The 26,512-nt window shown below is 31.0% G+C and overlaps 2 protein-coding genes across 2 annotated transcripts; one reads left to right on the top strand and one right to left on the bottom strand.

Moving 5' to 3' along the window:
- LOC659307 (uncharacterized protein) lies at positions 1–24,611 on the top strand. Its single transcript, XM_008193035.3, has 4 exons — positions 1–236; positions 16,679–16,769; positions 16,818–17,440; positions 22,128–24,611. Exons 1-4 carry the CDS (start codon positions 133–135, stop codon positions 22,330–22,332), a joined length of 1,023 nt encoding a protein of 340 aa, XP_008191257.1. The 5' UTR covers positions 1–132; the 3' UTR covers positions 22,333–24,611.
- LOC135267925 (uncharacterized) lies at positions 11,744–12,950 on the bottom strand. Its single transcript, XM_064359873.1, has one exon. The coding sequence runs from the start codon at positions 12,930–12,932 to the stop codon at positions 11,757–11,759; it is 1,176 nt and encodes a 391-aa protein (XP_064215943.1). The 5' UTR covers positions 12,933–12,950; the 3' UTR covers positions 11,744–11,756.
- Positions 24,612–26,512: the final 1,901 nt, after the last annotated feature.

Genomic DNA, 26,512 nt, shown 5'->3' on the forward strand with positions numbered 1-26,512 from the left:
CACTCCTGCAGCCTGCTGTAGAATCAGCTGATTGCGCAGAAAACCAGAATCGCGTTTCCATAATCAAACGAGCGACTGTCAAAGTGTTGTGTATATTTACATCAGCTGTTTGGCTGAACCGTTTAAAAAATAATGCCTTTTATATCGAAGGATTGGCGGTCACCGGGGGAAGCCTGGGTCAAAACACAGGAAGGATGGGAGAAGAAAAAAGTGCTGGAAAACTGCAAAGCCATCAAGTAAGTTGGTTAAATTTGTTGCACACCGATCGATCCATTTCTGCAATGTTGTTTCTTTGTTCTCTCGCTTTCGCCACTTTCTCAACACTATTGCCAATGTCAATATTATGTTCCCTGGAATTTCGCTTTTTTTATATGATACAACATACAAGTGCCATCGATGAAGCACATTTTGCATTTATGGATAAATCGTAAAACTTTAACAATAACTAACTACGTAGCATATTATTGTTATCGTTCAGGTCGCCAGGTAAGTAACACAACAAACAGACTTAAAAGTTTACAACAAAACTCGAGCATAATTTACTTTATTTCAGTGGAAAAAAATATAATTAAAATTTATAATTTTTAACTACGTATGCAGGAACAAAATCGAGATTTTTGGGCTTTTTTAATATGTAAACTTAAACATTATCATAAAACAAATTACAAAAATTCTTACTTTAAATTGATTTTCGTATCGGTTTAATGAATTAATTAATTAATTGTAATTTATTATTGTCTTACAAATATAAATATTGTAATTGACTCAAAATGTAGGAATTTTTATTTTATCAAAATTCACATTTTTGGTCCTGAATACGTTCTGAATCAGTGAAAAAATTGACAATTTCTTTTTTTTTAAATAGTCATCAAAGTAAATAAATATACAAACAATATTTAATTTCTTTGTGAGTTTATGTTTGTATTTTTTATTTTAATCGAAAGTAATCCTCAATACTCGTAAAAATTTATCTCACTTATTACTAAATCCACGTAAATGTAAAATTAATTTAGTGATAGGAGACCAGTTACAACAAAAATTTTTACACCTACTTGCATTTCAATTTCCGCTAATTTTCATGTTTTGTAGAACTTGATAAGACAGAGACAAATACTTATTCATATATGGAAACGTTTTTATCACACCATTGTTATATTATACAGCGTGCTCAAAAACTGGCGCACCAACTCAATGGTGTGTGGTAGAGAACTGGTTACATATAAAGGTAAAAATAGTAAAAAAATTCTTTGTATTAAAGTTATTGATAAATAACGGATTTTGGATAAATGATATGTGGCAACGTTGTCTAATAGTCATGATCGCAATAGAATTTGAGCAACAATGAAAATAAATTATTTTTGAAACGGTTTCCTAGGAAATAATTCCCAGTGTTGGCACATCTACACATTGCGATTTTTTGGATGAATTTTAATTTTTTTAAATTAAAAAAACTGCTAAAATCTGATAGTAAATTTGAAAATAATTATTCATCGTTTTGTTACGAAACGATTACTTGGTATGAAACATAAATACTTAAAAAAATAATGAAAACTAAAGAAGTTAACACAATAAGTTTGTAGCTCCAGATTTTTCAAAATATGACTTTAGGAATTTTTTAAACATTTTTCCCGTAATCTGCACTTGCTTCTCAATAACGTACCACTGAGTTGGTGCGCCAGTTTTTGAGCACCCTGTATAAAAAAAGTTTTTGAAATTAAGTATATCATAATTATTCTATTTAACAAGCCGTGTGTGCTATGTGTCATGCCGTTACGTTTAATTTTGCAACAGCTACATAATCTCCATTTCTCAATAATGTTATAAAGTAATAAAATAAACATAGAATGTCGAGAAAGGCATTCTCCTTTTATTCATTTAACAATAAATTCTCTAATGCGAGGGTAAGTTAATGTTTGTCTATACTTTTTTTTATTTATTTTTGAGAAGTCGTTGTATATTTTGGCAGCCTGAAATCTAGATTATTTAAGTTATTTTGCCTATACAGGGTGATTTTTTAGGGCCTGCATCAGAAACTTACTTGCATATTAATATAACTTCAAATACAGCTAGAGCTTTAAAATTTTATATACGAACCATTTTTGAAGAAAATTTAAATAGTAACTACCACTTTTTTTGAAATTTTGAATTGTGAGGAAACAAGTTGTTGGTACTTAGCTGTCATAGTTTTTGACATATGGCAATTTTTTTGTTAATTTTTTTATTTAAAGGGGTTTATTTAAAATACCATAGTCGGTGAACTCTTTGCATTTCGATAACCGAGGGTCGAAAAGCCTTCTAGAATTTTTAAAATTGTCAACTGTCAAAATTCAAGGCTAGCATGATTGTTTCAAAATGGTTTTCAAAAAACGCCTATAACTCCGTTTTTCAAATGCAACGACCTTATTTATTAACTACATTCAAAATAATATCGACATTTATGGTGATTTTTATTAACACGTCCTATACTATCTCTTACAGTTTTTGAAATAATCACCAAAAAACGGATTTTACTTCGTAATTTTTATCGTTAATCGAGTAGGCCTTGCAAAATGATCAACAATTTTCAAACTTCAACATTTTAAGTTTTTGGCTGATTCATTATCGAATAAGCAGTAAAACAATAATATTTAATTATAGTTTATTATAACTTAGTGAATTATGTAAAGTAACTCAGTCAGTCTGCTATCGAATTTTGAACTTCTTAAATAAGAATGGTAGATAAACCGAACATTTCTTTTAATAAATAGCACATCTTTATTGTATTTAAAAAAATTACTCAATTAAACATTAAAATAATGAGCTAAAATTTCGGTTTGCGATTATTTAAAAAACTGTAAGAGATAGATATAGGAAGATGTTTATAAAACTCAAAAATAGATGCTCTTTTAATTGCTATCGAAAAAATAGGGCGATTCAATTAAAAAAACCATTTTGTGATCATTTTTTAATTATTATTTTCAAAAAATTATAGTAACCTTGGAATTTGACAATTGGCAATCCTGAAAATTTTGGAAGACCCTTTGAACATTTGGTTAGCAAATGTAAAAAGAATTATTGACTTATTTTAAATGGCTCAAAAGTTGTGATATTTTGAATGAACCCTTACAAATGAAAATTTACATTTTACTCAGCTTCAAAAGCCGAATTCAAGAATGCAATTAAAATAGGCAGTTGCTGTTTAAAATTTCAAAGTTGGCGCTAATTTTTCATCGTTCCGGAAGAGCAGCCATTTTGAAAATAATTTAGTTGATCGCTTTGCATCGTATGCAAGATTATAAAATTTTAGCTCTGTGTTGTTTCAAATTATTCCTCAATGTAAATGAAGTTTAAACTTGAGCGCTCCTCTAACTACTTGCACTAAAAAAAACAGCCCAAAATATTGGATTTTAATTGTTTGAACGCATTTCGAGTGTTAAAATCAACAAAAAATCTTATAGCAAGTGGATTTTATGGTCCAAGTTTGAGCGACTATCCGTCTACCTCTACTGTGATAGTGACGGTAAATTAATGTTTACTACATTTTGGGACCTTAAAAAAAACAAATATCAGATATCAGAATTTTTTTTATGTTTGTTCTTTATAACGAATTAATTTTTTTTTGCCCTTTTTTTTAGTACCTACTTTTTAGGCACTACTGAGTTTCACGAAATTTTGGTAAAAAAAATGATGAAAAGGGGTGAAAGTAATAACTTCGATCAAAATAACTAATATATTTCTCCTGTTATAAAGGATTTTAGACGTTGTTCAGCAGGAAACACCATTATTTTAGGGAATTACTTCAAAAAACAAGCTCAAAAGTCACGAATTTGTTTATTGCCTCATTCATACAAAGCAGTTAGTCTTTTTATAAACTGAAAAGTTCTTACAGTTGTAAATTTGTGCTCTCAAGATAAATTGCATTATTTCAATTTAACATCACGTTGTTAATTGAGTTTTATTTTTTTTTACTACTAAGTTTTTTTTTACTTTCTTTTTATCAATTTAATTTATTCAAACCTTTTGGCCTGTCAAATTAAAACTCACTGTAAAGTGGCATTTTATGAATAAATATACAACCTATAGTCGATTTTTTTATAATCAACTGTCTAAAAGCCGTTGGCATTACAATAAATAGTATTTTTTTAATTAAGGTTTTTTATGTTTTACCTTGCAAAATTAGATTTCAAAATTTTCAAGTTGTTTTCAACTTACAAGGTGTATAAGTACACATCGAATTACGAATTAACGAATAACACTAACGTCCGATTGTCAAAAATGTCAAATTTTGTGACTTTCTCATGTAAAATCAGAAATGGCGCTTTACAGAACTAAGGACAGGCGTTTAGACACCGAATATTATCATTGTCCATTTATTAAGTCTCGAATGCGGAAATAAGCTTCTACAATAAAAGTATTTTCTTGCACACAGTCACAATTTAGTTGCATTGTAACGAAATTTTTAAAATTAATTAATTGCCAATTTGTGAGTTTCACAACTGACAGTTTTGACAATTTATTGACAGAGAATTCAATTGAGCAGGGCGTCACAATTTTTTTTACATGTAAAATGATTTCAAAGTCAACTAGATAAGAATCATTTAAAAACACATTGTAGAAAGTACATTAAAACAAAAACACTTTAAAAAACTGGCATTGTTATGGTCAATAATGTTTTGATTTTAACTTTATGTTCACGCTTACTGATAGTGATAACATACTAGCGCAAAGACAGTAAAAAGAAGAAATACATAGAATCTTACTTTGCGTCTTTTAAAAGTTTTTAATTTAATAATTAATCCCAACATATAACACAATTTTATTGGGCAAACCAAATCATAAAACATCACGAACACAGGGTGTTAGGGAATGGCTTAACAATATTTCGTCTGTGAATTTGTCATATTCAGACGATTAAAAACCCTTATATAATTTTTCCAATAAGTACGTACTTTCTCCAGAAATTTTTATTACCCCACCTGTTGGGAGCCACTGAGTGGCTTATGGTAGTTTATTAGCAGTTAACTTTTTCATTAAAGAAAATGGAGATGGTGGCGCATGGGCGTTTTGAGAATTTTTCAAAATTATTGGCTAACATGCTGTCAAAAATATTTGGTTTTTTTTCGTAAAATTTAATAAAAAAACAAAATAAAATAGAAGAATAACGTAATGGACCAAGAAGTTAATTTACCCCTGCTGTTTTGTCAATATTATTAAAATTTACGCCAATTTTCATAATTCTAGTTCAGTGGTTCTTAAAATTTGGGACTTTAATTTCAGAACATTTTCTTACTTAATCGATTTATTTTGCCATTCTGTACCTATCTTCAAATTTTTGCTAAATCATTCCCTAACACTCTGTATACATCATTTAAGCACTCTTACCTTGGCCTTGCAGTGCATCCTCATAAAAATTATTTCAAAAGTAGTCCACTTGAAACTATTTTTTTTAATGAGCTTACGAATTTTTTCTGGGTTCCAACTACTCGTATCATTAATTGGATTATTATAAATATGAACTGTAGACATATGCAGCACAAATAAAAGATTTATATTTTCACAAATGACTTGACAAGTACGCGTCTTATACTTGAACCGACATTATTATAATACAATTCGTAGTCATGGAAATGACTATTTTCAGAGGTTTAGAATTTTATGATAAAGTTTTACACTCAGGCACTTTAAACCTCTTAGAAGAGAGAAAAAAAAACTTTTTTTCTATTAATTTATTTGTCCAATAAAACAGAAATAAAAAACATTTGACCAAACAATTACATTTGCTGTTTTTTACAACAATTGATCGAGAATGCGAAATAAAATTATTCTGCAAAAATTTGACTTGAAAAAAATCGTTAGATTTTGATTAAAAGCCATTTTTATATTATTTATCCGGAATTTTAGTCTAATTTATGAGGGACAAGATAAGTACATAGTAATAAATTTCCGCTACAAAAGGATCCACTACCTACCCCAATAACTGTAATAACTGCAGAAATTGGCACGGTCCCATCCAGCGGTTTTAAAGTCAGGACCGGAATAAGCCCACTAACGTGTTAAAAATGTTTTTATTAAAAAATTACATCAGATGTTCAAACTGATGACTATTTTGGTCTAAGCACAAACAAATTCTTCGTTTACAATTCACAAGAACCCTTGCCGCAAGATTTAAAGATTAACATTCCATTTGCAATAAACAGATAAAATAAATGGGAATCCGGGCCTGAAAAATTCTTACCAGCTGCCTCAACCTTCAGACCCAACAATGATCGCGTGCACATTTTACGACAAATGCAATAAATTTTTGAAAACCACCATCTTGATAGAGACCTTTTATGGAAGTGATCTACAATTCTACCAAAATTCATGGGAAAAAGCTGCCCCAATATCAAAACGCACATTAAAAATCAACGACATATTTTTTCGAAAATTTAATTAGGCACTTTGATGCACTACCTCAAAATACACCTATTGACATTAGACTATAGTAAACTAAGCGAAAGTGAAAAAACACACCCTACAAGTAAACATTTTAAAATTGTTCAAAACGTTCTTCTATACAATAAAATCACGTACTATTTTTTTTAGAATACTAGGTACATTATAAAGAGGTATAAAGTGCCTGAGTGTAAAACTTGCCTCACCCGGTATATAACATACAAAGTCTTATTTGTAAGTCTGATGTACTTATGCACTGCTATGAATACAACACAACAAAATATACCCGTTCCGAAGTTTTGTTGCAGTTATTTCATACACAAAAAATAAAATAGCCGCCGTGAGTCCAATTCCTAAAATAATAAAAGCAGACTGCACATCATGCAGCGAAAAAGGTTTCAAAACACTATCATCCCCCGTATACCGAAATTTAAAACTTGTCATAATACTTGCAGCAATATCATTGTACCACTTCTCAACCAATCCACTTTCAAAGAAACCCATAATCAAAAAATTAAACTGGGGAAGATAAGGCGACCCTTGAGGTACCATAAACGACAAGTAATATGAAATTACAGCCTCCCGCGATATGTGCAAGAGCGGATTACCCTCAGCATCGACGTAAAGCAGTGTCAACAGCTTTGCGTCTTTCCCTCGCTCTAGAGCTGCGACATTTTTTCCAAAAGCCGCTTGCTTCATCGAGACGCGATATTTATTTGTGACTTTGCCGTGCAAATTTTTGATCAATGTTGAGTTGCCATAATTGTGAAAAACAGGCAACGATGTTGAAATGCCAAGTCCAGATTTGTCCAGTTCTTTCAAACTGTTGATATCGGAGTAATAAGACTTTGTGCTAAAATAAGTCACTAAATTGCCTTGCAGTGTGAAAATTACGATGCTGTTAAAGAGTAAACAAGATGCTAGGAATAGGTTTTTATCCTTGACTTTGTGAATTTTGTCTGAGTCAAAAACCAGGAGCAGAAACGTGTCAACTAGTGTGTTTTTGACTCTTCTTTTTGTCACAACCAGGAAACAAAATAGCAAAGAGACGCCACATGTAAATATGAAACTTATCCAAGTTTGCCACTGAAAACATTTAAATATAGCCAGCCATTGAGGAATTCTTGCAGCTTTTGGCGCTACTACGGATATTTTATCGTGGAAATAAACACAAGTGTACTCAAAATTTACATTTTTGTGGTCGGTTACAAACATTCCGTTTGCAACTAAATCAACCAGATCGTACACAACGTAACCTAACGACCCCGTCAGCCAACCTTTTGTCACAGTTTTGCCAAAATTTCTCTGCTTTTTGTTAATCAGCATTACGCTGAAATTCATTTGTTTGGCCATTTCGCCCAAAACGTTGCCATCAACGCCTGAAAAACCACTGTATTTGTACAATTCAGTGTGAATGGGGTCGTTTTTCATATTTTCAGGAATTCCATTCAGTGCAGTGGGGAATCTAAACAGTGCCTTAACTCTTAGTGGGTACCCTTCTAAGTTTTTTAAAGCGTTTAGAAAAATTCTTTCTTTTCTGATTTTGTACACGTTGATGACACCCCACGACCGTAGGGTTTTTCGAAACGGTCTATAAATGTACAAATTTTCTGAAAAATATAACACTGCGTTAAGGACATGAAACTTGGTCCACAACTTCACAAGTAATTGTCTCACAAAATCTTGCCCAAACTGGTCTTTTAGTACAAAAATCGAATACAAGACTCGTTTTTCTGCACACATATTGTACGATCCGTTGAAAAACGTTACAAGTTGGACAAAAGACCCAGAAATGATGACACAACCGTTGTTTAAGCCGGGATGAGTTTGCAAATTTTTGTGTTTTTCTCGGATAATTTGCGGGTTAGCGTCCAGTGTGAAATTGTAATCCAAGACGAAAGTTTCGTTTAGGTAGTTTTCGAATTCAGGGTCTGGTTTGACGTCACAGTTATTTAAATTTTTGGTTCTCACTCTTCTGGCAATGTTGGAAGCCAGGATTTTTTCGATGAATTTGTTACAGAAAGTGTCAAGATGTGGGTTTGGTGTTCCATTTGTTACCAGTATGAGATCAGCTGATTTTATTTCTGTAAAGTATTTCGAGTAAAATGCAACAAAATTCGGTGTAAAGTGTTTAGTTTCTTCGTTTTTAATTAGTAACGATTGTGCTTTTAGAAATGCAAGGAACGTGACAAACTTAAACAGATTATGTTTCATTTTTGACGAAAAATAGTATTATGGGAATTTTGTTCGAGGTGTAGTACTCTTTACTGGACAATTTTATACATAATTCAGTTTTCTGGCACATGTTTGCATACAAATTCACAGAAAGAGGATGTCAAAGCTAAAACTGATAATAATTGCTTGGTACATAAAGACTTCACTCTTATATGTCTTTTCTTATGTCAGGTTTGTTATATTTTCTTTGTATTATAATTTTTCTAGAATTCCTATATTTAATAAAATCAAATAAAATGCGTATACAGGCTGTTTCATCTAAACCACACATTTGAAGTATGAAAATATTTTCAAGATGACAGTACTTCCGGTTATACCGGAAATCGCTATCAACTTTATTATTTTAAATGGAAAGCTATATGTTTTAATGCGTTTTTGAATTACTAGAGTGATTTTAAGAGAGTTTTTATAAGCCTTCCCTATACCTATATCCAGCCGTTAATAATTTTTAATTTTTTTGGATTTGCACCTTCCAGTTCAAAAATCGATAATTCTGCCATTTTTCTAAAATTGGAAATATTTGTAGCTCATTTCAAAAAGAAAGCCTAGATCTTTCCTTTGGTGTTTTCAAATTTGTAAAAAAGAATAACGAACTCAAAATTTTTAAAGTTAAATTTGCAGAACTTTAAGCATTCATATCTAATTTTGTTTAAATGAAATGCCAAAAGTTTTATTTCACTAAATGGTAGATCTGCATTGATATGTATTAACATTCCCTATACGAAATTTATTCTCATACTTTGCCATGGAAACGAGTGAAAAAATGTGAGAAATGATTTTTTTTTTAAACAAACATTCAATGAATTTATTTTGTTTTTATGAGATGGATAACACAATTTTGAACATAGTTTATCATTTAAGTTTAATCAGAAATATTTTTATGACAAACTATGCAAAATAGCTGCGTGGTTAGTAAGAAATTTCCTACAATGACAAAAAAACAAGATAGCTTGAAAATTATCACAAATAGGTATAGGGAATACTTATACAGATCGATGCAGAACAAAATTCTCCTCCATGTAGTAAAATAACAATTGGGACATCCCATTTGAAAAAATTAAATTATAGGTACTTAAAATTGTCCAAACTTAAACTTAAAATTTTTGGGTGTATTAACTTCATTTTCAATTTTGAACACACTGAAATAATAAAAATATTTTTAGTTTGTGTATTTTGTCGATCTATCGTGTAATGAAAACGGCAATATTTTAAACAGCAAAAAAGTTACAGACCGGTTACACACCCCTGGGTCACCTTGTAGAGTTACGTCTACACCCACTTTAGGAGAATATAAGCTTCAATAATCATATTTATTTATCTGAAAGTTTATGCATAAGTATAAACCGAAAAAATATTTTCAAGATGGCGTCATTTCCGGGTACACCGGAAGTTGAAATCAACTTTGTTATGTTAAATGGAGAGCTAACTATTTTATTGTTATTTTGGGTGATTCGAGTTATTCTAAAGGAGATGTCATCATTTCACACAGTACCTATGTTTATCGAAATATTATTTAGGTATTTTTTAATTTTTTTAGTTCTTTCCTTCCAAAAATTCATGTTATCATTTTCAAATATTTTGAAATCGTATTTGGACATTTTAAAGACAAAGTTTAGATCTTTTCTCCGTCATTTGTAAGTTTAAAAAAATAGTTCAAAAAACCCTAAATTTTCAAGGTTACATTTGGAGAACTTTAATAAGTCTTGTAACTAAATTTTTCATCTTTTTATTCGATTTTTTAGCGTGGGAACGACGAATGAAACACAATTTAACACCCAACACACCACACTTTTAGTTTTAACACATGTTCCTGCCACACTGTGGTCATCTTAAGGTTGAACTATACTGAGAATGTCCGAAGAGTTCTCTTTAAAATTTTATTATATTTTCGGAGAATCAAATCAAATTCATAACATTCAGGTCTGCAAAACTTCTCATACATATTTCTTTCATGGTTTCATGACAAAGTGGATCGTTTTTTGAATTTATAATTAGAGTAGGCGATTTTTTTCCTTTGTGATTGATAAATTAGTGCAAATTGAGACAAAAATTGTATTATAGTAGTATATTATGATACGAGTTTTATAAGACGCATTTTGTCGCACGCACGAATTTAGAGTAACTAAATATGATATATAGAGTATATAGAGTAACTAAATGAGATATCATACAGTATTTTTCCACTTCGCACTTAATTGGACATTTAGGGAATTTTGTGGCAGTTGACAACATTTGCGCACATACAAATATATTCTGAAGGTGTCCAAGACGTTTTGCAATGTATTCTTTAACAAATACGAGCTTTTGTGGCAAATACGTGGAACTTGAAAATTGACCGAAGGATTACGTACTTGCATTGGCTTTTGAAGTTATGTTTGTACATTACTCGAAAGGGCCACATGTCAGGTCTGGTACAAAAGCATCAGGTACATATTTGATTAATTTGATTAAATTATGCACTTGAAACAGGTGACGATTGACATTGACAGTTCTCTCAGATAATTGTCGAAAAACTAGGTTGTCAACATTATCCAACTAAATTACCCTAGTTTTTAGTGTAATTATAGCACTCCGTTGGATATTACGATACGCAAATCTACCTCAATACGAAAGCGAAGTAGAAAAATTTTATTATTTGACCCTTCAGCTTGATTAATTGTGATAATCAGCGTTTTCATACAAAAATGTTAAAGTCTACTATAATTATTAATTCAAATTTAAAAAAAACGGTTAAACTTAAGTTTCTTGTTGGATTTCGTGAGTATGGAATTGAACACAATTGCAAACTGAAGTTTAAGTGATGACCACTTTGTGGTTGAAACGCGTAGTGTTTCCAAAGAAAAATTGATTAAAACTTGAGTATAGGTAAATCGAATAAAGACACAATAACACAATACGTATGTTCAAATAACAAAGTTGATACCAACTCCCGTATAACCGGAAAATTATGGTTCTTACAGCATTTCAGATAAATATCTGTATTAGCAATCTCAATACTTCCTAATGTGTGATTTATTGGACGGAACATTTTTAACTAACTCCTAATGCATTGATGATTTATAATTAAAGAAACGGAGTTAAAAATAACAGCACAGTTGACGTAACCTTTACTGTACGATTTCATACACAATTAAATATTTTCTATAACAATAAAGCCCACGTTCGCCAACAAAAACAACAATAGAGCACATCAAACCTAAAACCAGTGTTAAAAACACCAACTGCATGTCGTACAACGAAAACGCCTTCACTTTTCGATTTTCCTTGACTTTTTGACCAAACCTCATTTTGATTATAATTTTTTGAGACATGTCACTGTACCACTTTTGTGTTAAACCACACTCGAACATTCTTCTCACTAACTGATTTACTCGGGGCAAATACGGCGACCCTTCAGTCACAATAAACCCAAGATGGTACGAAATGGGACATTCTTGAACAAGATGGATCAAGGAAGTACCATCTGAAGAAACATAAACAGACTTGAACAAATTGGCATCGTTTTTGCGCTCTAAAGCGACAATATCTTTGCAATAAGCGACTCGTTCGATGGCGGACTGGTTTCTATCAACCACTTTGCCTTGCAAGTGTTTGAACAATTCTGACTCGTTATTATTGAAAACTCCGAGCGAAGTTAGAATTTTCAGTCCTGAGTGGTCCAGCTGTTCTAAAGTGTTGATGTCAGGGTAGTAGGACACGGCACTGAACGTCTTGATGAGATTCCCTTGAAAGATCCCATTTATTATCACCAGAAATTGCAAAAGGAACGTCAAATAGATTTTTCTTTCCCAGTTTAAGGACAGTTTCACTGGAACGTTTATGAAAATACTGCACATTTCTATCCAGACTTTTCCCCAACTTCTCTCAAACGCACACCAAATCAGCAGCGACATTATTATGACCAGGAAAATCAACAACCAAACTCTCAGTCTAAAACTGTGGAAAATCTCCGCCCAGTGTGGAATTCGTCCAGATTTTGGGGCAACCACGCAAATTTTATCGTTACTGTAAGCCACAGTAAACTCCACACAGTCATATTCCTGTCCGACTATAAATCTCCCGTTCATTGCTAAATCAACAACCCCTTTGGCCACAGCCCCCAAAGTTCCTGTGACACTACCATTTCGGAGCGTTTGCCCATAGAACGGAAACTCCGATGAAATATCGGCAACAAAATCCATACTTTGCGACAATTGGGCCAAAACGTTTCCATCAACTCCGCTAAAAGCAGCGCTCGATTTATTTGCATTTAGTTTTACTGCAGTCGGATTTCGGGCAAACATCGATATTTTTAGGACGTGGCCGTTTAGTTTCATTATCGGATTATTTGTAAAGTTGCGATGCAGAAATGCGGACAAAGAGAGCGACTGAAATGGTCTAAATGGATGGTAGATGTGCACGTAATTGCAGGATGTAACGAAAATCATGTTTGCAACTTGAAACTTCGTCCATAAAAGAGTCATCTGTGCTTTTATTCGGGCAAAAAAATGATCGATCATGACATAGAAAACGTAGTTCGCTCTGTTATTTGGGATTATATCGAAAGGCATGTCATTTAAGAATCGCTCTAAAATATTACCTTCTCGCACGATAATTATATGATCGTCGTAATAATATGGTGATTGAAGTCTCTGCTTATGTCTATAAATAGAAACATAACTGCGACTCGTCTTAGTTATTTTATTAAGAGCGTAATTTCTGACTTTTATGGTAACGTCTCTCCGGTGAAAATAAATGTCTCTGATCAGTTCGGTCATTAGTGAGTTATCCGTGTCCAGGTTTTTGCTTAATTGAGTCACTGATATTTTGGTATTTTGTGTGAAATACCGCGAGTACACTTTTAAAATTTTGTGGTCTTCCATCGTCAAAGATTTGCAAAAGTGGAAACACACGATTACTTCTAAAATTCTCATCTTGGTTTCGAAGTTCGGAATTTAATCATCATTTCGTTGCAACTTTTTGATTAAAATTGGAACAACGTAATTATGCAATTAACGACAACTCCTTCATCAAAGAGGACAAGTCTTGAGTGTTTACAATCCTTCAATTTTGTTTCGTAATTAAAATGTTTGTTTAAAACGTACATAATTTCCTTGAAGCCGCTTGTATTTCCTGAATCAAAAATTGGGGAATATAGTTTTTGTTTTTTTACTTGCTTTTTACTTGCCTCTCTGTTACAAAAAAATTCATGGTGTCACTGTTGCTACTTTTTATTAGATTATACTTACTTATTTTATGGCTTTAAATAGATGAGATTTCATTAATTCATATTAATAATTTCCGTGCTGTGAATAATTTATCACTGTTACATTTTCTAACATTGGCAGTCAGACCAAAAATCGTTTGTGTAATAAATATCTAATTGGAAGATCTAATCTGAATCTGATACTAAACTTTGTAATTGTTAATTACATGTCGCTGATCATCAAGCACGTAACATAAGATATTAGTAACCCTATGTTCAGTTAAAAGAAATTCATGCGAATACTGGCTGATTCTTTTAAGGCTTACATTAGAAACTTTTTAACTTTTAATATAGCTAGAGCATTAAGACGATCTAAATCGACCATTCTGAGTTTAACTAAATTATTTTCAAAATGGCTGAATATCCGGAACTACGTGAAATTTTAAATACTAGATCTTAGTACTTATCCGTCATAATTTTTAATTTTCTAATACAAATTTTTATTTACAGGGGTTCATTTAAAATGCTGAAACTTTGAACCATTTACAATAAGTGAATATTTCTTTTTGCATTTCATAGCCAAAGGTTCAAAGAGTCTTCTCAAGTTTTCAGGATTGTCAACTGTCAAATTGCAAGGCTACTATGATTTTCTTTAATAATAAGTAAAAAATGATTATAAAACAGTCTTTTAAATAGAATGACACTGTTTTTTCAATGGCAATCAAAATAACACCAATTTTTATGCATTTATTAACATCTTCTTTATCTATCTCTTACAGTTTTTAGAAATAATCGCAAAAAAATGAATTTTATCTCATTATTTTAATTTTTATAATAGAGTAAACTTTCGAAAAATACGATAAAATTGTGCTATTAATTACAAAAAAATTTGTTCACCATTTTTGTTCAAGAAGTGAAAAATTCGATGGCAGATTGACTGAGTTACTTTACATAATTTACTAAATTATAATAAACTATAATTAAATATTATTTTACTGCTTATTCGATAATAAACAAGCTAAAAACTAAATAAAATATTAAAGTTTGACTATGGTTGACCATTTTACAAGGTCTACTTGATTAACTATGAAAGTAAAATTTGTTTTTTGTGATTTTTTTCAAAAACTGTAGAAGATAGGTATAGGACGTATTAATAAAAGTCATCATAAATATCGATATTCTTTCGATTGCCGTTAAGAAAATAGAGTCGTTCTATTTGAAAAATCTGAGTTATAGCAGTTTTTTGAAAACCATTTTGAAAAAGTTATACCAGCCATGAATTTTGACAGTTGACAATTTCGAAGATTCTAGAAAACTCTTCAAACCTTCGGTGATCGAATGCAAAAAAATTATTCACTTATTGCAAATGGTTCAAGGGCTGTGATATCTTAGATTAACTCTTGCAAACGAAAATTTTAGCCAAAAAATTGATATAATGTTAAAAACTTTGACAGATAAGTACCAACAACTTGGGTAAATTTTACTCAGTTTGAAAAGGTGAATTCAAATATGCAATAGAAATGTATGGTTACTATTTAAAATTTCAAACTTGGCGCCAATTTTTTGTAGTTCTCGAGGCTCAGCCATTTTGAAAATAATTTAGTTGAACTGACAATAGTCGATTTGGATCGTATACAAAATTTTAAAGCTTTATCTATATTAGAAGTTAAAAAGTTTTTAATGTAGACCATAAAAGAATTACTCTGTATACTACATGCAATTGCTTGACTTTAAAAAAGTTTTTATTGTAGTTTTTTTCTTAATATACGAGTTATAATTAAATTTTTATTGGAGATTATATTGATTTTAATTGTAAATTTTCAAAAAAAGTCCTTTCACTTTACAAACTTTGTATGATATGATCCCCGATTTCCAATAAAACATATTCATATCTTTATCTTTAAGATTTCAAAGAAAATTTTAAATAACGTATTGCAATGTGCTGATGAACGGAATCAATTCATTATTTTGTAAATTGTTGACTTATGTAAAAAATCCTGAAACAGGCAAACAGGTCAATGTTTGTTTTTTCTTGCTCACCATTTGGTGTTTGTTTTATCTGCTGTCAAAAATGCACAGCCACATTTATTTTTTTTCGAATGAAATGGTATATCAAGTGGCACCTCATTTGTTTTGTGAATATTTTCAAAGCCTACGCGATAAAAAAAGAAAAACCAGGTTTGTAAGTTAAAATTGGGCAAATGACACCAGAATTGTTACAAAACTTAAGAAATTCATGTTGTTATCGTTATGCTATTTGCCAGGAAAAAACATTTAAAATTTTTAAGGTTTGTTGCGTTAAATACTGTTCAACTTATAAAATTGGTTTTCATTTTTTTATCACGTTAGCTTTGAAAATGTAAAAAATAGTGCGTTGAATCTCAACTATTAAAGGCACTCACTCGCTATCGCTCGTTTGTGCTTTAAATAGTTTCGTTTATTAATTTTCAAACCGCTACACTGGGACACCTTGTAGATAAATTATTGTGTGTATAAACAAACATGCTGCTGCTACCTTCTTTTTTGTTATCTTTATGAATAAATCCATAAAAGTTTATAACTTTTTTATTTCAGTAAACTTTTACAACGATATTAAAAATCCACATATCAGCGTTTAAACCCAGATCTCGTTTCCAGATATTCAATCAAGCGATATTTTGTGTTTACAAAGTAATTGTAGGTATATTTTTCCTTTCAAATTTAATTGAACTTCGTGACTGATAAAAGTTTAAATGTCCCTAATTTTTTGAGAATGGCTGTTTGTGGTGTTTTCAAAAAAAGTAAACGAATTTTAAAATCATTTAAAATGCATATTCTCATAAAAAGTACTGCTTTTTTTTCCAGACAAAGTGGCGCAGAAGAACCTTCTACGTACGGTAACACCGAAACTGCCATCCAACCCCATTGCCACATAACAATAAAATCCACAAAAGAAGTAACCACTCCTAATAAAAATTTCTTAAATTCTTTGTTCATCTTTTAGATAGCTGGATTTAACGAACTAAACGAGGCTGTAAAAAAACTGGACTTCATGAGCGCTGTGAGAGACGTCCGCCGCTTCAACTACATTTGCGCTTTACTAGGCTTACTCATCGGTCAACAAATGACCGCACTGTCGGGCTGCGCCCAAAAAGTGCTTTTAGCCATGTTGGAAGAGGTCGCAAGCCAGGCGGTAGCAAGTCAACACAATCCCCGAAATTTCAGACAACTGCTCAAAAATTTAAGATCGTTGAGTGAGGCCGAACGCTCCTCCTGCTGGGGCGGCCTCCTCGGCTCCCAAGTGCTGTGGAGCGAACACACGGCGAAAATTGAACGCATCCTCAAAATGGCAGCTAATATGCAAATCTGCGAACTCAGCCCGGAGTCGAGGCCGCAATTGTTGCAGCTGCCGGAGGAGTGCATCCGGGAGATTATTCTAAGATTGTCAGATCATAGAGACTTGACAGCTAGTGCCCAAACGTGCGAGCAAATGGCCACAATTGTGGGCGAGCAGCGCGTCTGGAGAGAGTTAACCAAGTTCCACTTTACACCTCATCAAATAGAGCTAGTTTTACCAAAAAACGGTGAGAAAGTTGACTGGAAGGATGTTTATCACTCACTCAAAAAGTAAGTTTGGTCAAAGCAGGGTAGTCTAGTTTGAACATAAAAAAAATATTTTCTCTGTTTCTTTGAACATTTATTTAATAATTTAGCTTCACACCACTTCTAGGGCTCCTAAGTATGTGGAAAATAATTTTTATTCAATTTGAACTATAGTGGCGGTCAGCTCGATTTGCGTGTGCGTCATCAATTTCATTTTTTCATTACCAACACAAAGCTATAAAAAAATTATCAAAAACAATGCAAATTTAAACAACTAAGGGCTATCTAAGGGTGGTATCCTCAAACATTAGTTTACATGTGCACTTCGACAACACCGTCAAGTGTCACGAATTTGTCAACCTGACATTGACAGTAAATTATAGACGTCGCATGGTTGTCGAAAGTGTTATCGGTGTTAATCGCAAGTATTTTCCGTTCGTTTATTGTGTTTTGTGATATGCGTTTCGTTAGGTTTTTGATTCTGCGTTTATTAGTTCTTGTTTTGTGAATCTGTATTTTTTGTAACAACTCATAATTTAAACACTTCGTAACCTCAAAAAATATTTGATAGTTTGTCACCGCTATGACCCTACTATGTAAACGTAGTGACAGAAATGTCAGATGACGCACACGCAAATGGAGCTGAGCGCTACCATAACAAGTGTTCAATAATTGTTCTGGTCAGATCGCCTATGTGTGGCAATTGTCACAAAAAACGTATGTCTTGGTTAACATTACAAAACAATGACAGATGACGGCTGTCAGTGTCAGTCCAAAAATGCGACTAAAATTCTCACATTCAACTGAGCTTGCAAAGTAAATTCTTGAACGTCTGCATACAATTATCATAATTTTCAATGTGATTTTTATCAAAAACTCCTAAATGCAAAAATAAGACAACATTTAGACAGTTGACAGCAAACCATATGAACTTATCACGCAATCTACGTTCATGCAAGAAAGAGAAAACTACAGCAAACCAAGACCAGAACAATTATTGAACACTTGTTCTCAAAACTAACTAAAAAAAGCATCAGTATTTTGGGTGCCAGGAAATAAATCGTCTGGATAATTTATGTACAATCGCTGGCCATGGAAAAATTATTTCATATAAAAGGTGTAAAAAATCTAGATATTTTGTAAACGGTTATTAAAGCAAAAAATGTGAAATTATAAAAATAAGCTATGTTAAATTTATTTTCAATTGAACAAATATACGATCGTCGCGCAACTTTTAATTACGTAAACAACGTGCAGAAAATTGATAAACGATGTGTCACTAGCATTTGATGAGACTTCTTTATGATTTAGTGAAGTGCAGTAGAGGTGACGTTGATAATGTTATGTATTTTTTTACCGCAGATGGGACTTAATTTTGGTGTTTGGATTGATATTTTTTTGTAAAATAAAATTTTATTGACAAGCAATCATACAATTAATAAGATTTTTCTTTTTACGACATTTCATTTTTAATTAGAAAATAGATATTTATTAATCGAAAAAAAATTATATAATAATTTATTATGCGGTTTTTAAATTAATTAGTGGTTAAAAATTATTAAATTATAAATACTTGTTAGGCAATGTATTTTTCATAGTTTTAATTGAAAATCCAAAATTTTTTCATAAAAAAAATTTAAAAAAATAAAGAAAAAGCGAAATGTTAGTTTTTTTTTTATTTAAAAATAATGTATTACACAAATAGGCATATCAAAACAGAAAAAATTAAGTTTTTCAAAAATATCACAGCCGCCTATGATTCCTATTTAATAAAATACAACTTTATGTTATTACAGTAAACGAATGGTTAAAAAAAAATCGGTGAGAACATTAGTAGATTCTCTGTAAAAAAGTGTCTTATAATGTCTTTGTTTCAAATGTGTATCTTTTATAATAAAAAAGATTTCGCTAAAATGTCAACTTTTGTTTATAAATCGAAAACAAAACTATCGTCTTTTGTTTTCGATTTATAAAAGATGCGGTTATGACCAAAATTATTTTTTCAAAAAACGGATCCGAGAATCATTTTTCTCTAAAGCTCTTAGTTTCGGAGTTAGTTTTAAAAATTAATAAAAAATAGAAACAGTGCTTTTTTGAAGACATAGCTACTACATGAGTGTTATACAAGGTCTAACAGACATATTAAGTGACTTTGATTGATTTGAACTACTGCAGGGTGTTTACAATTTATTTCAATTTTTTATTTTATTTTTAAAGCCTTTTATTTTGCTTATTTTAAATGGTAACCCCTGTTTATTTTTAAACCAGTCCATTCAGAGTTAAAAATCGAACATTGTTTCTTATTACAACCTTAACGTAGATTCTAACATATTCGGAGATATTTGCCAGAAACTTTTGTCAGCTATTTTATTGACAAATTTAATGAATAAAAGTCGAAGATGTTTTATTTGTTGAGCTCTGTTATCTGTTAAAATTAAGGCACGTATTTCTGATACACTCTGTATACCTCTTTAATTTGGTGTTGTTTATCGTTTTTTTAAATTAAAAAATTAAATTAAAAACAAGGCATTTTGTTAGTTTTTTAGGGCGTTCTTGTAATAATTTTGCATTACTTTGGGAGATTTCAACATTTTTTTTCATGTGCCCAATTTTTGTTTGTCTACAGATATTTGGGTACTTTTAATGCTTTTTGATGGGTTTTAGGCTTTTTTCGGTTGTTGACTAAACAGCTAAATTTGTAAGATTCTGCCTTGATTTTTAAGACGCCAAATGTCAAATGTCCTGGTCTAGAAGTAACATTTTATGCACTACTATTGATAGTTCAAGATAGCTACCGCGAACAAAGCTAGTAAAGTAAAAATAATCCATAAGAAAGATATGAATTTTAAGCGTTGCTTTTGGTTCAGTCTATAAACTCAAAAAAAGTATAAGATAACTTACGAGTGAGTACATTTAAAGTCCATAACTCGAAATTAATTCTTCAACTTTCAAGCGGAAATTACAGGAATTACAGGAAGTTGAGCAGAAAATTAAACACTGCACATTTGAAAGTTTTTGAAATGGCTTTGGCATGAAGTTAATGAAAAAAAACTGTCGTAAAACAAGTTAGGTAAATTTTTATCAGTATTGCAAAATTCAATGTTTTGGAATTTGAAGTAGATATATGACGTTCTGGCAAATCGATTGATGCCAAGAAAACCGAAAAATTCCTGTCTGTATTGTTGTGTCTTATTTAAAACAGGAAACCGTGGAGTTTTTCTGTGGTAGAATTGTCGGAAAATATTCATAGGCGACTTCGCAGTGATTTTTCAAAAAGTGGTCTTTTTTATAACGAAAAGTTGAATAATTCCGAAACGAAAAGAGAAAGACCCCTTATAGTTTACACAAAGTTACATTATTTTTTACGTAGAATCTAATTATGAAAAAATATATAAGATGTATACAACACCTGTGCATAATAAAAATATTATTAGTTTGTGGACTTTAAGTCAATCTATCGGATAATGAAAACAGCATCGCAATATTTCAAATAGCAAAAAAGTTATAGACCGATTACACACCCCGGGGTCAACCTGTATTTTTTAAATATTAATTTTAATTTTCCGGCTCATTTCTAATTAAACGTGAAATGTCGGAAAAAGTAAAATCTTATTAATTGTATGATTGCCTGTCAATAAAATTTTTTGTTTTACAAAAAAATGTCTATCCAAACACTAAAATCAAATCCCAATTACGTTAAAAAATACATCACATTATCAATGTCACCTTCATGATAACACTTCACTAAATCATAAAAATGTGTTATCAAATGGTAATGGCACATTCTTTTTCAGTTTTTTTGCACATTTTTTATTTAACTAAAATCTGCGACGATCGCATATTTGCTCAATTGAAAATAACTTTAACATAGCTTATTTTTAAAATTTCTCACTTTTTATTTTAATAAACGTTCACAAAATTTCTAGATTATTTTCACCTTTTATGTGAAATAATTTTTACATGGCCAACTTCTTTCAAATATTTTAAATTTATTTATATTGCTTTCAGTTCAGAAAAAAATAAGCTTTTCAAAATATAGTCAACTATGATTTCTACTTAAAAAAATACAACTTTATGTTATTAACTTATTAGTATTACAGATAAATGAATTATAACATTATTAAATTCTCTGTAAAAAAGTGCATGTATAATATCTATGTCTGTGAATGTCATTCAAATGTGTATCTTTTATAATAACGAAGATATGATTTTTTTTTTAATATTTCTCTAAAATGTTTACATTTGTTTATTAGTCGAAAACAAGAGACGATAGCGAGATGCGGTTTTGACCAATATTATTTTCTCAAAAAACGGCTACGTGTATGTGTCACTCGTTTTTCTCTAAACCTCTAGTTTCGGAGATCCCCTCTATTCGGACATTCAAAATACCGCACCCTGTACACAAGGTCCGGCTAAAGTATGAAACCATGCTCAAAAAATTACTTCCAATTCAAAAATGATAATAATACCTAGTATTATTTTTAAACCATTATGTTTTTTTTTTTCAAAAAAATCAGCACGGAGTTTGGAAAAAACTGGTAACTTCAAAATTGAATTAAATGCATTTTCGCACTCCTCCAAGTCGTAACACTACCTAATTTTTGACTCTTTTTTAATTTAAAACGGTGGAAAAGTTTGTAAAATTTGTAACAAAAAATTGAGAAAATAGTTTTTTTGCGGGCAATAAATAGTTAAGTGTTCTTGTTTGCAGGTCCTTCGGATTAAGCGAAGACCGTCAGTACGCAGAAATGCTGTCGTTGTGTAGATACTGTCGATGTCTGTTTTGGCGGTCTTCCGGCCATCCGTGCATAGCCGATCAGTGCCCGGAATTCCGGGCGAGACTTCAAGAAGCGGGAGGAATTACTCCGCCCAGTCCTGTTCCTCCTTCGGCCTTTCTGAAGTTTTTCTCCTTGTAGTTGCCTTCGTCCAATTAATTTATTATGCTTCTGTTGCATTGTGATACATAACTGTGTATTTTTAGGGGCCGCTATCTCATGTAGATATATCGAATTTACAAATTCATATTTTTACGTACCTACTCTATAGTGTGTAATTTTACAAGATATCAAATATCGGTAAGGATATATTTTTCATTGGGAAAATAGCTTGAGTGATAAGTGGCTGATATTTTGCTTTAAAGAAACGAAGTCTGAAGTGATTATTTTTTCAAATAGATGTAACTCTCAGTGACGATGTTTGTTCGCCAACAAACAGCAAACGGTGTGACTTTATAGTGATATACAGGCTGTCTCAGCTAACACTTTCGAACTTAATATCTCAGTTATTTATCAACGAATTGTTATGAAATTTAGAATGCACATATTTTAGGAGGTGGTCTTTCAATTAGGGGCAAAAATGACCTCAAGTTAAAAAATGAAATTTTAAAACACATTTCTTTTATTTAAAATTAAGCCAAATTACCGTTGGATCATTAAACCCCGAAAAATAAATGGCTACCAAAAAAATTAACCAAATCGCTCGGCTGATCCAAGAAAAAAATTAAATTTTGTTGGTAAAAACTTAATCCAAATTTTGATAATAATTTGGGCAGTCACCGTTTGAAACAATTGATGAAGCGTTTCTATGCGGCATTTTGTGTACCACTGAAAAAAACTGTCAAAAGTGTGGCGCTGTCAGAAAAGTAAAATTGTTTTAATTTGGTAAAATTACTTTAAAAACCAACAACAGTGGCTGAAATTTCTGTGTTGTTGAAAAAGAAATCAGTATTCGCCTATGAAAAGTGTCGTTGGCCTTTTTGTGAAATGTTATTTATGAAACTTAAAGTTCAAAGAATCGTCAATAATTTGAAGACACAGGAAGCGAACCTGAACTAAATCGAGTGAGGACAAAACAGGTCACTGGAAACGAAGCAATAGTTGGGGCTGTAATTCAAGCTTTTGAAGAGAATCCAATCAGCAGTGTACGAAACATTTCCAAAGTCCTGAATGTTCAAGTGTCTAAAATTTTTCAGTTGTTGTTCAGTCTTTTAGTCTTTTTTAAAAGAATTAAAGCATCCAGTACCAAAAGTAAGTCACAAATATTGTTTTTTTAACTTTGTATGGGTGAGAGATAATTGTGAAATGTCCCTTGCGTGACAGTTACGTTTCTGCGAGTAGGATTGACCAAAATTCATTTGTTTCATAGAGATCTAGGCTTTTGCATTTGTTTAACAGTTTGTTTCTCATTTTTCACGCGAAACAGATGTCTTTCACGAACGAGTTTTTTCTGACAGCATTTTTCACTGACGATATTTTTTTTAATATAAGTCTTACAAGGCTTGATATTTTAAAAAGGCATGTAAAAATTACGTTTTTAAGACTTGAGTTGTTGTATTAATTGGATTTTAATCTTTATCTTCTAAAATATCTGCATTTTAAATTTCATAAAAATCCGTTGACAAATATCTGAGATATCAGGCTCGAAAGTCTTAGCTGAGACACCCTGTACTTTTGTCTTGCTTTAACAGTTAAGTCCGTATTCCCACTTGATTTCTCAAAAATTTACATTTTTTGTAATAAAACAGGATTCACTAGTCAACTTACTCTGATCGTTCTATTTAAAAAAGTAACAGCTTAGTTCTCTTATATCTCTTACGATATAATACTACTTTTTTTTTGTAAAATTAATTATTTCGTAAGGACTAATCTGGCGTCAAAAGAGTCAAGATTAATTTAAGTGTATTGTTCTCGGACCACTAATAAATAATAATAATAACAATAATAGTACTATGTGTCCAGTGATATTAAATCTAAAAGTTTACTTAAAATCCCATGTGACATAAGATTTATTTTATCTTATTAACTTTAAATTTGTTGCTTTCTCATGGTTAATAATTAGTCAAACTAGAGTTTAACAAGTAGTCATGAAATAACTGTATTTTGTATTAATGTTCTAGTGATGTATAACACACTTGTTGATTATACACACTATGCACTGAAAAAAATCGGCATTTAAAAATTACGATTAGATCATAAGACTAATATCATCGAAACTAATAAATAAATATTTGTCTGACAAAGGAGTCTATTTTAATCGCACGTCCGTACGTAAGAATCACGACTCAATTTGATCTGATTTTCTCTGTTTGAATCAGTTTCCAAATGATTTTACGTTACATCACACTTACAGTGCTGTCCATTATGAAATTTGTTCTGTACAGGTTTATTGTTTGAATAATAAATAAATACAAAAATTATCATTTTTGTTTCTTTTAACACAAATAACCGCACTCGAACCTCAAGGAAGGATAGTTAGTTTGTGCTTCACAGTTTACAATTAACTCAGCTGTCACAAGCTAAATCACAGTATCTTCTTTTTATTTAATTTTTAACTAGACCCAAAATTAACTTATTTAACCAGCCTCTTTGAATGACTTACTCATAGTTATTGCTGTTATTAGTTTAGAGAGTGTATGCTGTTTTTCCATTTAAACCGTTATTCTTACACCAATCTAATTTTACAATGGCAATCAATTGGATTTTCAAGCGTGAAATTTTTCTAAGTAAATTTGTCTTTCATTCAAAACGTTACTATTTCGCAAAAAATTAACCAAATTAAAGGTAAAAGTTTAAAATTGAATACAGGATGATCCAGCCCAGTTCCCGTCTCCTGTAGCTCAGTTATTATTAAAGTTGGAGTTTTGATATTTTGTAGATATTACTTATTTATACTCTAGGACACATTTCAGGAAAATATATTAACTATATAGTGTCCTCAAAAAGTATGACATCATAATAATAATTTTTTTATGGCATCCTATTATTTTTTGTGCTCATTATGATATTTTTTTAGCTTCTTACATGTCTCTATTTTTTTCAAATCGGTTAGGAGATTACTGTTAAAAAAATACAAATTAAAAAAACACGGTTTTACACCTTTAGTTTTAAAAATCATTAAAAAATAGAAACAACTTTAATAGTAACTGAGCTGCAGAAGACGGGTGCTGGGCTGGACCACCCCTGTATATCTTAAAAAATCAAAACCTAGAAAAATATGAAGCTGGAAATCTTGAAAAACTATAACTAAAAATGAAATTTATACATATTATCCAATTTATGATGATAGTAAGATTTTTTGGTTTTGGTTAGAAAAATTATTGTCTTTACACACACGAGTTTCTAAAATTTCGTGATTTTGAAGTGGATGGTTTTTAATTTTTCAGTTATTTATACAATCTTTTTTATTCCACAGATTTTTTTACAGTTTCAGCAAATAGTCGACTTTTACGTGAAACACGCAAACCATGTACAGGGTGTGCCAAAACGCAAAAAGTTGAATAACTCTTTTTTTTCAAATGGAAGGATTTGCATAGCAAATTTAAAACGTTTTTCGAGATTTTTCAAAAAAATATTTTATTACAAGGAAATTTGTTATTCTACAATGTGATAAGTCAAATTGTAATTTATTTTTTGACATGTACCAATGTGACTATTTACATTAATAATTTAATTATTACTTGAAACATAAATGAAATGAAGAAAAAAAATAAGAGATATTTCTAATTTGTTGTACAAATCGCATATCATTGGATAGTGTAAAGAAATAGATAGTGTTCCATTTGAAAAAAAAAATGTTATTCAACTTTTTGCGTTCTGGCACACCATGTACATTACCTGCGTGTTTCAAGTAAAAGTCGACTATTATTAAAATTACGGGATATTCTGACTTATTCTGTTGCAAATTTATCGGAAAATATTCATAAGCGACTTCGCAGTGATTTTTCTAAAGATGGTCTTTTTCATAACGAGAAGTTGAATAATTTTAAAACGAAAAGAGATAAACCCATAATAGTTTATTTAAAGTTACATTACTTTTTGCATAGAATATAATTATGTGAAAATGTATGGGGTGTTTCATTTCAAAAAATATAACTCTAGTAAACCAGGATGTATACAACACCCTGTGTATAATAAAAAAAAGATAGTTTGTGGACTTTAAGTCTATCTATAGAATAATGAAAACGAAAACATGGCAAAATTTCAAGTAACAAAAAAGTTACAGACCGCACCCCTGAGTCACCCTGTATCTTTTAAAAAAATCACCAACAATTATTGTCTTATGGTGTTACAAACACTTAAATTAGCAAATTATACAATA

Source organism: Tribolium castaneum, chromosome 1 (genome assembly GCF_031307605.1).
Source record: "Tribolium castaneum strain GA2 chromosome 1, icTriCast1.1, whole genome shotgun sequence".
In the NCBI taxonomy this organism is placed as follows: Eukaryota; Metazoa; Arthropoda; class Insecta; order Coleoptera; family Tenebrionidae; genus Tribolium; species Tribolium castaneum.

Bases quoted from the DNA above. Each gene is read 5' to 3' on its own strand.
- LOC659307 (XM_008193035.3), top strand. From the start codon at position 133: ATGCCTTTTATATCGAAGGATTGGCGGTCACCGGGGGAAGCCTGGGTC. The intron at 16,770-16,817 runs GTAACCACTCCT...TTCATCTTTTAG, and splicing joins CAATAAAATCCACAAAAGAA to ATAGCTGGATTTAACGAACT. The intron at 17,441-22,127 runs GTAAGTTTGGTC...TCTTGTTTGCAG, and splicing joins GTTTATCACTCACTCAAAAA to GTCCTTCGGATTAAGCGAAG.
- LOC135267925 (XM_064359873.1), bottom strand. From the start codon at position 12,932: ATGTTTGCCCGAAATCCGACTGCAGTAAAACTAAATGCAAATAAATCG.